The sequence below is a fragment of the Chiroxiphia lanceolata genome, chromosome 17, assembly GCF_009829145.1.
Source record: "Chiroxiphia lanceolata isolate bChiLan1 chromosome 17, bChiLan1.pri, whole genome shotgun sequence".
Classification (NCBI taxonomy): Eukaryota; Metazoa; Chordata; class Aves; order Passeriformes; family Pipridae; genus Chiroxiphia; species Chiroxiphia lanceolata.
Genome location: NC_045653.1, coordinates 831,932 through 846,000, shown reverse-complemented (window position 1 = coordinate 846,000; position 14,069 = coordinate 831,932). Strand labels below are relative to the sequence as shown.

At 47.3% G+C, this 14,069-nt stretch overlaps 1 protein-coding gene across 4 annotated transcripts in view; it reads left to right on the top strand.

The window, feature by feature from the left end:
- The first annotated feature begins 2,820 nt into the window (after nt 1–2,820).
- RALGAPB (Ral GTPase activating protein non-catalytic subunit beta) overlaps nt 2,821–14,069 on the top strand; it is a 63,448-nt gene continuing 52,199 nt past the window's right edge. For all 4 annotated transcript variants that reach the window (XM_032704858.1, XM_032704857.1, XM_032704856.1 and 1 more), the window contains exons 1-3: nt 2,821–2,908; nt 9,384–9,596; nt 10,022–10,224. In XM_032704858.1, the coding sequence (XP_032560749.1) occupies nt 9,414–9,596; nt 10,022–10,224 (386 nt within the window). In that variant the 5' untranslated portion in view covers nt 2,821–2,908; nt 9,384–9,413. The remainder of the gene's footprint in view (nt 2,909–9,383; nt 9,597–10,021; nt 10,225–14,069) is intronic.

Below are 14,069 nucleotides of genomic sequence, written 5' to 3'. Positions count from 1 at the left end.
CAGTCACATTACCCCTCACTGAGCGGGGTCTGACCTCCTGCCCCACCACAGCCACCACGCGGGTGTGACGGGGCTGGTCACGCTGGCCAGCCGGGACATGGCCGGCTCACCAGCCGGAGGGGCTGGTCCTTGCTGGGACGGTGCACTGCCACACCCTCACACAAACATTATCACGACACTCGTGAACTGGGGGAGTACTACAAACCCCAGTGTGGCCTATGGGAATGACACAAAGTCAACCATCCCAGCTGGTGACAATTGTGACCTTATCTGATAAAGCTGTTGAGATACATGTGATGGGAGGGTTAACTGCTGGATTACAGCCGTGAGAAGGGACATGAGAGGGTATCTTGAGGACAAGGTGGACCCAAAGTTCCAAAGATGTTGGGATACTAAAGTCAGCTGATCCAGTGCAGATAGAAACAGATGGAGGCCAATCCCTCTCCTTAAAACAATACCCAGTATCTCAGGAAGCAAGGAAAGGTATAAGACCAGTAACTGAAGATTTTCTGAAAAAAGTGATGTCAATTCCTCATGAGTATCCTGTAATACTCCTGCCTCACCTGTTAAAAAACCTAAACTAGGCCTGGATGGAAAAATAGTTCATAGATTTATCCAAGACTTACAAGAAATTAATTAATGAGTAACTGTACTGCAGCTAGTAGTTCCTGATCCTTCGACAATGATAACCATGATGCCTTGGCTAATGCCAGTTGGTTTGTGTGCGGCCTTTGTCCTGTTCTGGTGCATCTGGAATCTCTGCATATTTTTGCTTTCACCTGGGAAAGGAAACAATCAACGTGGACTAGATTCCAACATACCTGGTGGTCGTGTTATGTGTGGTCCACACAAAAGAAATGTAGAGCTGTCATTTCAGAGGTTCAGCCGTGCCTAATTGTGCCTGATTATCCCCCTACATCAAAGGTCTTTCCTATGCACAGCACAACCACCTTTCCCGCTCGGTGCAGCCTGATGTTACGGCCCTGTGAGCCATCAGCTCCACTCCAAGTTCTGTGCCCCACAACTCAGTGATGTGCAAACCCCACCATGCAGTCCTCTGTGCCACAGAGGAGCTTTGGAGTGGCCAGAGGAAAGGAGTATCCAGCACTTCACATGGGCTGATACACAACACCCAGCAACTGAAAGCTTTGGTGAATCCTGGTTGGGGCTCCACAGGTTCTGCATGAGGCAAAGAGAAATAATTTCATACTCCACAAATCCTGGGGGACATGGTAAGGGGTGTCTGCTTGTCCTTCCAAGATGATATTTGTGGTCCATGTGCCACAATTTCTGCAGGGATGGATCTTCCCTACTGAGAGCCAGAAGACTGCAGGTGGGCAGGCAGCTGGGAGGGGACACAGCCAGGACAGCTGACCCCAGCTGACCAAAGGGGTACTCCAGACCATGTGCTGTCATGGTCAGCAAGAGAAGCTGAAGGAAATGAGCTGGTGAAGCCCAAGCTGAAGTGAACTTAACAAGGGACAAGTGGCAAAAGCTGCCTTTGGCGACCAGCCCAGAGGCCCATGTATCCTTGGCATAGACTGCTTCAGGGGAGGGTAATTCAAGGACCCAAAAGGGCACTGCTGGGCCTTTGCTGTAGCTGCTGTGGGCACAGAGAAAATTAAGCAGCCGTCTCCCTTGCCCAGCCTCTTGGAGGACACCTCTCTTGCGGGGTTGCTGCAAAGTTTGAAGAACAGCAGGTGCCGATGGCTCCTCCAGTGGTGCACTGGGGGCAACATCCCGCTGAGTGACACTTCCCAGTTCCCATCCATGAGCTGATTCGTGGCCATGATCAGCAGGACCCGCTCACAATTTAACTGCCCCGTATGGGCACCATGAAAGTCTGACAGAGGGGGGAGCTCACAGTGGGCCATCACGACCTGAACAAGTGTCACTGTACCAGATGTGCTGGAGCTCCAGTATAAACTGGAGTCCAAGCAGCCCAGTGGTGCCACAACTGACATTGCCCATGTGTTTTTCTCAGTCCCTGTGGCAGCAGCGTGCAAGCCACTGTTCGCTGTTATGTGGAGGGGTGTCCAATACACCTGGAATCTACTGTCCCAGCAGGGGAAAGCACCACCTTCCCATTTGCCATGGACTGACTAAGGTGCACTGGAACAGGGTGATGCCCTGAACGTCTGCAGCACATTGGTGACATCATGGTTACAGATGCAGAATAAGGGCTGAGACCACCTCTCCTCAAGACTTTGGTGAGGGGACTTCTAGTCTGAAACCACTGGAATCCAACAGTGACCAGGAGCAGAGAGTCCCTGACCCTGGCTGGGAGGGTGAAAGAGACAGCCAGATTTACTGCGCTATGTGGATTCAATGGCCTGGCACGTGTGGTCCGTGGAGTACGGGGCTGGAGGGGGACAGATACAGGGTATACCCTAATGCCATCAGGGAGCAAGGCCTGCACCCCTCGGGTCAGCGCCTGCCTTGCGTGGCTCGAGCTGGACGGGCCCAGCTCTGCCTCTGGGGCGGCAGCGGCTCCTCGGCCCGAGACTCCTGGGGCGGCAGCGGCTCCTCGGCCCGAGGCTCCTGGGGCGGCCGTGTCCGGGTCGGGGGAGCCACAGGCGGGGCGGCCGCGGCCCCTTTAAGAGGGAGCGCAGAGCGGCGGCGCCAGGCGCGGCTGCGGCCTCTCGGCGCATGCGCACATCCTGACCCCGCGACTTATTCGGTGCCGCCGGCGCGGGGCCTGCGCGCCGGGGCGGGGAGTTGCGCTGCAGCACGGCCGCGCATGCGCAAGGCGCGGCCCCGCCGTGCGCTTTGTGGCGCTGCCGGAAGCGGGCGCGGGCCGAGCGTAGCGAGCGGCGCTCCTGGTCCCGCTGCCGGAGCCGAGCGGCCGCGGCCCCGGCGGCCTGAGGGAGCGGCCCGGCCCGACATGCCTGCCGGGCCCTCGGCGCAGGTAAGGCGCCCGGGCCCCCCCGCCGCGGCGCCGCCGAGCGCGGGGCCTGTGGCGCGGGCGCCGCCCGGAGCCTCCGCTGCGCTGACCTCTGCGCTGCCGCCGCGGGGCCCGCGCGGGCCGGGCGGGGCCGCGCCTTCCCCGGGGCTCCCCCCGCGCCGAGCCGGGGCCGCGGGGCGGGTGGAAGCGACCCCCGGGGACTCCCGCGGCCCAGGGCCCCCCTCGGCCGTGCCCCTGCCCCGGGAGCGGCGGGAGGTGTCACCGCACCTTCCTCCCGTGCGGGCCCTGCGAGCGGGACCGGGCCTGCGGCAGCGAAAAGTTTGTGTCGTTGCTCCCCCGCAGACTCCGACCGCGGCCCGGGGGTGCCGAGCGTGCCCGGCCCGGGCCGGGCCTCCAGGGCTCTGCCGGGGTTCTGCTCCCCCCGCCTCGCTCGATCTCCGGGGCCTGCGGGCATTTATTGCTATTTATTTGGCGAGCAGTAGATGCATCAAGGCTTCTCCCCAGGCCAAGGGTGCTGTGGCTGCGGGATAGTCCTTCTTGGGCAGTTTGTAGAGTGCCACAAGAAACTGGACTGAGAAAGAAGTGAAATTGTAAAATAAACTGTTGAGTAAAAATTATTCTCAATCTGAGTCAGGCAAATGCATTGTTCGTGGTTGAGTTTGTTACGTGGTTTTTGGCAGAAATGAGGGGTGTGAGAACTTATTAAATTCTCAGATGACCTGCCTGGAAGATAATTTTCTCGACCCTACTGTTAAAAACAAGTGATGGTGAGAAGCACAGTAGTAGACTGAGTAACAAAGTTTGAAAACAGAGTAACAGCCAAAACATACAAAACTGACTGACGTTTTTGCTTTCCTATTCTGCTAATCTTCAGCTATTACAGTGGGCGGCTTCTGGGCAGTGGCCTCCCCCTGCTCCCTACCTTTCCCAGCAGTGTTCCCGGGAACAGGGAGGGGGTGATGGGGACAGCCCTGTGGCTTAAATGGCACCTTGTGTTTGAGACCCAACCTTCCCTGTGGCACAGTCATGTATTAATTTCTGCTACAGTAAGGGAATAAAATCTGACAAATTCATCTTCCCTGAGCAAGGGTAGTTGGGATTCTCTTCTCTTACACTCAGTAGCTCTGTGGCTGAATGGCCTGAGAAAGGATCACAGGAGTTCTTGTTTTTTCTATGCCTGATCTCTTCCTTCCTGACCTTTTTTTCATTTAATAGTAATCCTGACATGCATATTCATTTATTTTTTAACAAAATACTCACTTAAAATGCCAACTTTCTGCTAGTCTTTCTCTCAGATAGGTCTTCTGTTTGGCTCTTGCCATTTTTATTTTTTACCTGCTCCCTGCCTGTTATCCTTTACACACAGTGTGTGCCTTGGGCAGAACTGACCTATTGGATGGCTCTGACAAAGAGCTGTGCTTCGTCTGTCCTGGTGGACTTAATACCGGAGGTGCTGAGTTAGGCTGAGCTACGTCGAGGTCACTTTCTCCAACATGAACTTGCAGAGTGCTGGGACAAGTGGGCACATGGCAGCTGTCTGTTCTCAGGATGTCACAGGCCTGAGGAAAATTGCTCATAAAGCTCCCTGGTGTGTGCTTTGGGGAAGGCAGGTTGTGGTAGGATGGCTTTTTGGCAAAAATTGTTTACTCTAGAGAGCAGATGTTGGTACCGTTGGATAGGAGAGGTCGTGTTAATCACAGGGATTTCTTGTTTTCTGGGAAATGCTTACAGAGTGTATCTAATATTGCAGAACTTTGATGTAGACCCTTTATGTGGATGCTTCTCTGGTTTAGGTTCAATTAGGCCTTCAGCCTTCCTTGAGTATCTCTGCTGATGGTCTTTACATCTACTGTACTACTGACCACTGCCTCTGCTTTGATTTTTTGGTTCTACTAAAACCCAGTATGGATCCACTTTTGGGACAGCTCGTCCTTGTGCTTGAAATTCTTTTGCATTGTGGGCAAGCACTTATTGTACTTGTGAAGCTGCTGAGTGTGAAGGACTAAATGTTCCCGTTTGCCCCCAGCACTGCCCTCCCTCAGCACACGATTTCTGAGGAGCTGCTCCATACACAGGGATTGAGTCCCTGACCTCTCCCCTGCACACACTCCAAACACCCTACCCGAACTTAGGCTCTGACCTACTGCCCCTTCCTTCAAAGTAACTGCAGAATGTGGCTGTGTTTACTTAGGTAATTCTCACTGTCTAACTTCAGTCATCCAGGAGGTTAAATATTTTGGCTGCAGATGTTCATATTAAGTTTTTGGGAACTGGAAATAGAACTTTTTTTTTTTTATGGACTCATTACTATAAGTTCTTTCACGCTCACCAGCTTGAGAACTGAGGATCTTTGGTCTTAAATGCTGAAACATCCAATTTCAGTGGTTTATATGGTGATAGCTACTGAAACTCTTAAGCTGAAACAGATCTGGAGGAAATACATTGAAACCAGATTATTGACCACACTGAGGAATGTTGGAATTGTGCTCGGTTTCATAGTAGGTGATAAATATTTTAACTTCACATGTCTGCTTTGTTTTGCCAATGTTAATACTGACAATTTTTTTCCAGGTCTGTCTGTGGGAATCTGGAGATGTTTTATTTAGTGCCGCCTTCAGGAACATACATTGAACATATAGTATACAAGAGTGTGTAAAACTGCTTGGTAAACTTCAGGGGTTTATTTACTCTTCTTTCACCCCTCCTCTTAATTAGCCTTCTGAGAATCCTTAATGATTTGAACTCTAATAAGATGTGTGTATGTGAAATATGATTATTCAGCTGCATAAAACTTGGGAGATATTAGTTGGGCCAGTGAGAGTCCTTTATGGAAGCTGAAGTACAGGAGTCAAAATCAAGGTATGCTATTGATGTGGTATGACAGTTGCTTTTTTTTGTCTTCAATTTGCTGTTGCTGTTTCAGTAATGAGTGATAAATGCAGGCTCTCTGAAGGGAGAGGGTCCTGCTGCTGCACAGCATTAGGTGCCTTTGGTCTAATGCAAACTACAGAGCTGTCAGTGTGTGGAATCTGTCAGAACACTGGCTTGGATACCATCGTGTGGGGAGTCTTTCCAGCCTTTTTTAACTCATGTCCGGTTATAAGAAGCTGCACACTAGATGAGTTTAGCTGTACACCAATCCTAATCGATGGCAGCAATTTCCAATTCAAGTGGCAGTTGAAGTGGAGTCTTAAATGAAACTTCTAATCCTCACAAATAAAAACTTCTAACTGCTAAACCTAAGGGGCAAATAGATTGATATCCTGAGAAGTCCCCCTCATAAGGATTTTGCATCTGAAACAATTACTTGTTTCAGTATTCCTTGTGTATGGATAAGACTAACAGAAGATTTTTTTTTTTTTATGGCAAGACCAAAGGAAGCCTCAAATATTAATAAGATACAGATTCAATCATTGAATTTGTGTATGATGGTCAGGCAGCAGGCTGTGCCTGTGTGGTACCAGAGGTTTTGGCTACCCTGTCCTGCTGCTAAACCTCTTAAACATGACATATTGTACAGATATTCTGTACAGATATCCTGTATCTGTTACAAGTGCTGCTCCTTGGAAGTGTGGAAGGGTCACCCAGAAAGGCTTTGTATCTTTGCTTTATCATGGCAGGGAGCTGCATGAAGGTGGCTGGTTGTGTCCTAGTGCAATGAGAGTTTTCCAAAATGCAGTAGGATTTGGGAATCCTTGTCCTTTCTGAGTTTTGTGTTCTAGATGAGAAAGCTTCTACATAGGCATTGCGTGCAGTTTGCTTGGGCTGTGCTGCGTTTCCACACATCTGGGCACCCTGCTCTGGGCAGAGGGAGAGCAGCCACAGGCCTGTGCTGTGCTTATCACATCTGATAAGCTCCTGCCATGAGCAGTTCACTTCAGCTCTGCAGCCGGAGAGTGGCTATGGAAAGGACGTGCTGCTTTATCAGTTCCAATCACTTATTTAAATCAGCCTCCTCAAATGGTGTTACCTGCTTCTAATGAACTTGTGTCACAGGAGAGGGATGGAGAGTGCTTCCCCTCTTCCCTCGTAGGGAGCAGCAAAGCTGGGGGGCAGGGAGAAGGGACACTCTGCTCTGGGGGTAGAGGCACAGGGCTGTGGGACTGAGAGGAGAAGGGGAGATCCTGGAAAGTGGATGATATCTCATTTCTGTCCCTTCTGCTTCGACTCCAGACAAACTGGAGACTAAGGCGTTCAGGTGGGACAGAAGGGGTAAGATAAAGAGACTCTGTGGCTATAGGATATGAAAGGAGAAGTATGGAAACTTAGATAATGAAGCTAAGCAGAGACTGAAGCCATCACTGATGATTGTAGGATTTCAGGGTTTTTGTTTGTTTGGGGGGTTTTGTTTGTTTGGGGGGTTTTGTTTGTTTTGGGGGGTTTTGTTTGTTTTGGGGGGTTTTGTTTGTTTTGGGGGGTTTTGTTTGTTTTGGGGGGTTTTGTTTGTTTGGGGGGTTTTGTTTGTTTTGGGGGTTTTGTTTGCAAAAGATGCAGGGGATGTGCTTCCTGCAGGCTGCTGCTGCTCTGGTTAATTCACTTTCAGTTGAGCACGTGTGATTGCTACCTCAAACCAGAAAGGATGTAGTTTGGAAGACCAAGATCTTGCTGCCTCACTTTCCCTCCTCTCTTGAAGGGAATCGTCAGGATTTTTACATGGGTTTTGAGTGTAAATAAACACTTGGGGAGTCAGCTAAATATGCAGACCTGTTTAAATGGTGGCTTGTCCCTAGGAAGGTGTATTTCTAGGAGTGGCTTCTTGTTTGGTTTTGGGCCAAGGAGTGCCTAAGAGGTGTTCAAAACATTCCCTGTATAACTAACTGGCTTCCAAATTGTGCCAGGTAAGTGTAGTTGGCAAACAGACCTTGGAGTGCCATTCGTGACAGCTTGAGCTGATCTAAGCTGTGGCTGTTGGACACTCCTAGCTTTTCTCCTGTGCCAACCCTGTGGTCAGCTGGCTCAGATAAGGGATAAAAAAGACTGCTGGTGCTGGTGGGAGAGGAGGAAAGGAGATGATGCAGTTGCAGTTATGGTGGCTCGGGCTGCCGCGGTGCCACCTGCTCGAGCAGCAGTGTGATGTTGTGAGCAGGTACAAAGCCTGCTGCTGTCAGAGGGTGCTCCTACCACCCCTCTGGCCCTGGGTCCTCACTGCTCCATTGTATTGGCACAGATGTTTGTCTCATCTGAGTTACATCAGATCTCGATTCACCTAAAAGCTGTCTCTGCAGACAAAACTGGGTGCTGGCTTAGCTCTCTGGATGTTTTGATGTGTGGATCAAACCTGGCTGCGTGTGGCAGATCTCCCTGAGCTGAGGCTGGAGGGCATTCCCGTGCCTGGCTGCTGCCCTGCCCCGGGGCTGTGGGCTCTGCCCAGGCTCCAACCCTGTCCCTGCACAGCAGTGGGTGCTGTGGGTGCTGCTGGGGACACAAGGGTACTGCTCCCTGAGAGGGACTGTGGAAGCACAGCTTAACTTTTGCTGCTTCTAATCGCCTCTCTTGGTTGTGGTTTCACAGCAATGCCGAAAAAACCACCCTAAACCTCCACCACTGCAAAAACCTGGTTAGTTCATGGTCACTTGGCTTCCTGATCCTAGACTGCAATGAGGGGAAAGGTACAACTGCAGTTGTACTGGGATTGTTGCTGATTGGAGAACTGTGTCTCCTCTCTGGTTCTGAGCGTGCTCCCTGAGAAATTTCCTAGTGGCTTTTCTGTCTGGACTCTGTGGGACAAATGTAGATTTTTAGGGAGTGACTGTGTGTGTTGTCTTTACAAGGATTTGAAATGCATTAGAGCATATCCCAATGCCTTAGGTTTGGAACATGTATATGATGAAACTGTAAAGTGATGCTGGGTTTAAGTTAGTGATGCGCTAGGACTCAGTCAGTCCTGAACTCACTGCAGATAAAGGGCACTCTTCACTATCACTCAATCACATTTTTCGGCTACCAGGTTTGAGTAGTGCATGTTGTAGGAGAAATACCTTATGAACATAAGAGGCTGAATTTTTGTCTTCTGAGATGACTCAGGTTTTCCTGAAAGTTCCCTGGTATCTATTTTTAACTACTATTGAGGTAAAAAAGGGAAAAGGGGATGAATTGCAACCATTGCTTCTATGAGCAATATACTTGTAGAATTATTTTCTGCTTAACTGAAGATGACATGTAAGTGAGAGCATCTTTCCTACAAAGATGAGGGAAGCAGAAGTGTGAGGTGAAGTCGCTTTTCAAGTTTAAGTGTCTCAAATGGGCTGATAGTCCCAAACTGAAACTTTCTGTAATCTCTAATAAAGCTCTTGGCTATATTAAAACATATTAAGGTTGAAGAACAGCTGTTGGAATCTCTTCCAGGTCTTCAAATGTATGACGTGGACATGTGCATCTTGAATTTACAAGGGTCTGGATTGTGACACACAGCCTCAGTTTGGTAACTCATGTCACAGACATTTCTACTAATTGTCTTTTTTCCTTCCTTGCCCCCCAGGTGTTGTTTGGATTGTAGCATAGAGGCACTATGTACTCAGAGTGGAGATCCTTGCATCTTGTCATTCAAAATGATCAGGGGAATACCAGTGTACTTCACAGCTATCCTGAGAACGTGGGGAGAGAAGTGGCAAATGCAGTGGTGCGTCCTCTTGGACAAGCTTTAATTACATCATCTGTTGGAAGTGAGAGTTTACTAAAAACAGACAAAGAAGTAAGTGCATTTCTTGGAGATCATAGCTTTCAGAGTGGCAACTTAATGGTTTTCTATAGCCTCTTTTATTTTTCTCTTTTTAATAGTCCAAGTTTTATGAAGTGTGTTACATTTTTAGGTTACTAATCTACATAAGGCTTCTATTAACAGCTAGTTCATCATCAGCTCTTGTGTGTTCTGAAGAACTCTCTCTACAGGTTAGACTTAAGATATTCAGGATTTCAGAGTTATTTGTAGTTTATTCATATTCTTCATAATATCATGATATACGAGTTAGTGGTTTAGTGTTTTCTTGCAGGATATGTTAAATAGAATTGCCCATACCACATAACTACTGATATTTTGTTGAGTTAGAACCAATGTGCTCTGACCATTATTTACTTGCTAATATTTCTTTTTAATAAATTTTGCTTTGTGTTTGGTAGGTAAAATGGACTATGGAGGTGGTTTGTTATGGACTGACTCTCCCTCTGGATGGCGATACTGTGAAATACTGTGTGGACGTATATACAGATTGGATTATGGCTCTTGTGTTACCTAAGGACTCCATTCCTTTACCAGTTATTAAGGAACCAAACCTTTATGTTCAAAGCATTCTCAAACATCTCCAAAATCTCTTTGTACCGAGGTGAGTGTTAGGGCTGGGGTGCTCAGGAGGCTGAGGGAGTCCAAGCTGTAGTCAGGAGGTAACCTGTCAGAGACCTCGTGAGGCACAGATGTTCATGACTAAAATAAGACTGGTTTTGCTGCAAGATTAGGAGGAACATGTTTCTCCACACCTGTTTTGTAATTTTCAGTAGCAAATTGAATTGTTGCTGCTAGGTTTAGGTAGTCAGAATCACAGATCATTCATAGACTTTAAGGTTTACTGTCCTAAGAAGATCTGTCTCTGTTGGATGACTGGAGGGTGGGGGAGAGGCTGAAGAGCATCACTGTGCAACCGTGTGCTTTTTATTGTGTAAAACTGAGATAACCAAGCGCACCTCATGGTAGTCCCAGCCTTTGGTGATGCAAGATTTGACCCCCTTTCTGATGTGCTGGAGGATCTTGCAGTAAATGACTGCTTTGTGACTGCATCTTGCTGCCTCTTAAATGGGCATGGTTATGCTGGCTGTGCTTCACTGGTAGTTTTGAAAGAATCCCATGGAGGTGTGCTTGCTGCCTGGCATCCTTGGATGTTGATGTTAAATAGACATGTTTCCACGTCTTGGATCCGAGTGTTCAAACATCATACCTTGATTATAATTTATGGCAAGTTTACCTGCTACTGTTGAACACGTGTATCAGATATGTAAGAGGAGATTCACTTGACTTCAGATTGATGTTTAGTATATGTCCATAAGTATCAGATCATCTGCTTTTGTCAGTATTAATAATATATCACTGCAAGTGGACTTCAAAGTGCTCTGCTGCACTTGGGTCATTCCACTTTACCTGCAGGCTTTATTAATAAAGGACTTTGAATAATAACTTACGCAAATTCAGACAAGGAGTTCATTGCTATTTACTGATTGCTTCAAAAATCTGCCACCTACCCTTAGTGGTTGTTGCTTTTAACTTGTAGTGAAAATGCATTTTAATTCCCGTTAAAGGATGGTCAGGGCAATGGCACAAGTCTGCAGAAAGCAAACTTGTGGGTTAGACTGCTGCAGGAGGTTGTCTCAACTTTAATACTTGCAGAATACAGTCTGCTGTCTGGGATCCTTTATTCCCTTGGCACAGTAGAGAAGTTCTTCGCTAGTCCATTAAATAGTTGTTTGTGTCATCCCTTGCCTGCTCTCAACCAGGGACCCTGGTAGCAGGCAGCTCAATAGTCCAGCTTCTTGCATGCTCTTGGCACAAGCTGCCATTTCACCCTTCTCTCCCAAATTCATGGTTAGAGCTTGATGCGGGGTGGTAGACTACACGTGATGACTGTTGAATGCAGTAATTAACATTTAGAGACAGGGAGGGCTGAAAAATCATTATTTTAAACATTGCCCACCCCTCCAGTATAACTACTCTGTGGTTTTTCTTTCAAGAGTCTCTGAGATTTATCTGAAACACTGATTTTTCATGGCTGCTGCTGTCAACACTTGGTGTTCAAGTCCCTGCTCTGTTTTCAGAAAAAAGAACTCCAAGTTTTGCCCTCTAGGGAACTGTGTTCAGAATTCACTCCAGCAACAGGAGGAATTTCTATTCTGGAAATGAAATGCAGAACTGAGTTGTGCACACCTGGCTTGAATAAAAGCAAAGGCTCAGTCTAACATGCCTGTGATGGGGCAGAGGAGAGTAATTTCTGGGCTTACCCAACTGATGCAGGTTGCTGATGCGCTCCTGTAGAATATTTACCCAGGAGCTCTACTAGCAACCTGTGTTGAACTGTCTCCTGGAAAAATCTCCTATTCTGTTGAAAATACTAAGCCTTTATTATAAACCTCTGTTCTATGGAGGGTTGTGATTAAAATAGCTTCCTTCTTCATCCTAGTTCCCTGGAAACTAGCTGTTGATGTAGCTGTTGGTTTGGCTGCCTTAAAAGTGGTGGCCCAGAGTTGTGGGGAGGTTTCAGACCCTGAGGAGGATGCACAGCTGAGGTGTGAAATGCAGCAGCCTGAAGTGGGCACTTCAATGTGTAAATGGCATCTCAGGACCTTGTGTACACTGGTACAGAGTAGGTGTGCATAGACCATGCTAGTCTGAGTGCTCAACTGAATCAAATGTTTACATGCATGGTCCTTGAAACAGTATGATGCTGAAAAATGAAACTCTGAAAGCTGGGTGAATTGAGTTGCCTTTCTTCTCTCTGCTGGAGTGACTGGAGGGAGTGTGCTTCTGTCCTTCCTTCCAGCACTGATTCTTGGTCCACCCCGAAGAAACACTTTGTTGACATATTTGAGCAGTCCCCATGTGACCTCCAAGCTTTTCATCTCTGGAAACCCTAGAGTATTCAGGAAGTCTTGAAGATTACTTAAGCAATAGTGCTTGTTGCTGCTGTCAGGTAGAGTTTCAGTGCCACAAACACTGTTGAAAGCACAAAAAGGAAATATGAGAACTCTCTCTCGTGTCTTGCCTCCCCAGGAGAATGGGGTGCAGTTACCAGGGTCCTCTGTGCAACAAAAATGTCTGGAATTGCTTGAGAGACCATGGAACAGGTGACTGTCCAAGTACTTTTTTGTAGTAACTTCGTATGCTTCTCACAGGAACTCATGAGAACAGTGCTTATTGCAAGGGAGTGCGGCCCAAAGCAAAGTTCTATAGAAATCCAGATATCTAGAAATGTTGCAACCAAAACTTACCATTGGGTTGACTTTGTGAACAGGAGGAACTTATAGATGGACAGGGACCTTTGAGTTGCCTTTATGAGATTAGCTCAGAAGTATCCTCAGAAGCATATGGAGCTCCTATATATTTTTTACAGATTCTCTAAATTATTAGGGAAACAAGTCTTGAAACAGGCTTGGAAGCTTCAAGCCTATGTAGATGAAGGATATCTTTTGGTTTGAAGTATCTGCTCTGTTGTTGCTCAGACAAAAAATAGTGCTATAAGCAAGGCAGGACTTGTCCCCAGGTTTGTTATTCTACAGAGATTCTGTGTTATGATCTAGCACTGCCATCCAGCACTGAGGTCCTGAACTGTGGCTGGTGGTCTGCAATTTTGCATTAGACATTGTCTTGTCTCTTTGCAATCCTGTTTCCAGTACTGTAACACAGCATTTATGCTATAAAGATAAGAGCCAATAGTATTTAGTGGATCAGCGCGTTCTTGGGGTTCTTGCCATGCAACATGACTTGTGGGTTATATCACACTGAAAGTGTTTGGTAGGAATCCCATAATACTCCTTCGTGGTCCAGTGGAAGGTAATACTTCTATGATTTTTTTGATCATCCCTTCAGTAAGTGGTAGGAGGGATGAGGAAATGGTACACAGGTTGAAATATGCCTTACATATATTGCACACTCTAATTTGTAGGCTCTTTCACCCTTTAAACTTTTAGACTTCCTCAGCTCTGCTTACCAGTGTCCTCAGATACTGTCCAGAACGTGTCATGTTACTGTTTTGTGCATGTTCTGCCTTGTCCAGACTAACAAGTGGGAAGTGGTGATGCTGCTTTGTGCTGCTTCTGCAACACTTCATGTTTAGTGACTCAACAGTGCCACTGTGGATCTGATCATTACTACAGGGAAAACTTCGATAATATGAAATAATTTCCTTTCTTCCTTACTTGCCCCCAGTTGCTTGCATTTACAGAAAAAGATGTAGAAAGCGGTCATTAAAAGGAAAATCAGACTCAGGGAAGAAGGAATAAGAGTTGACTTGGAAGCAAGAGGAGAACTAGGAAGAATTTAAATTAGTTTGCTAACAATATTTCTCCTAGTTTTGCCACTTCTGGATTATGTATGTAACAATTCATGATGTCTCAACTGCATTCTCACTGTTTGGCCCAGGCTAAATTCCTTTGAGATGATGGGTTGTGCTTGCTCTAGTGAGTGTTC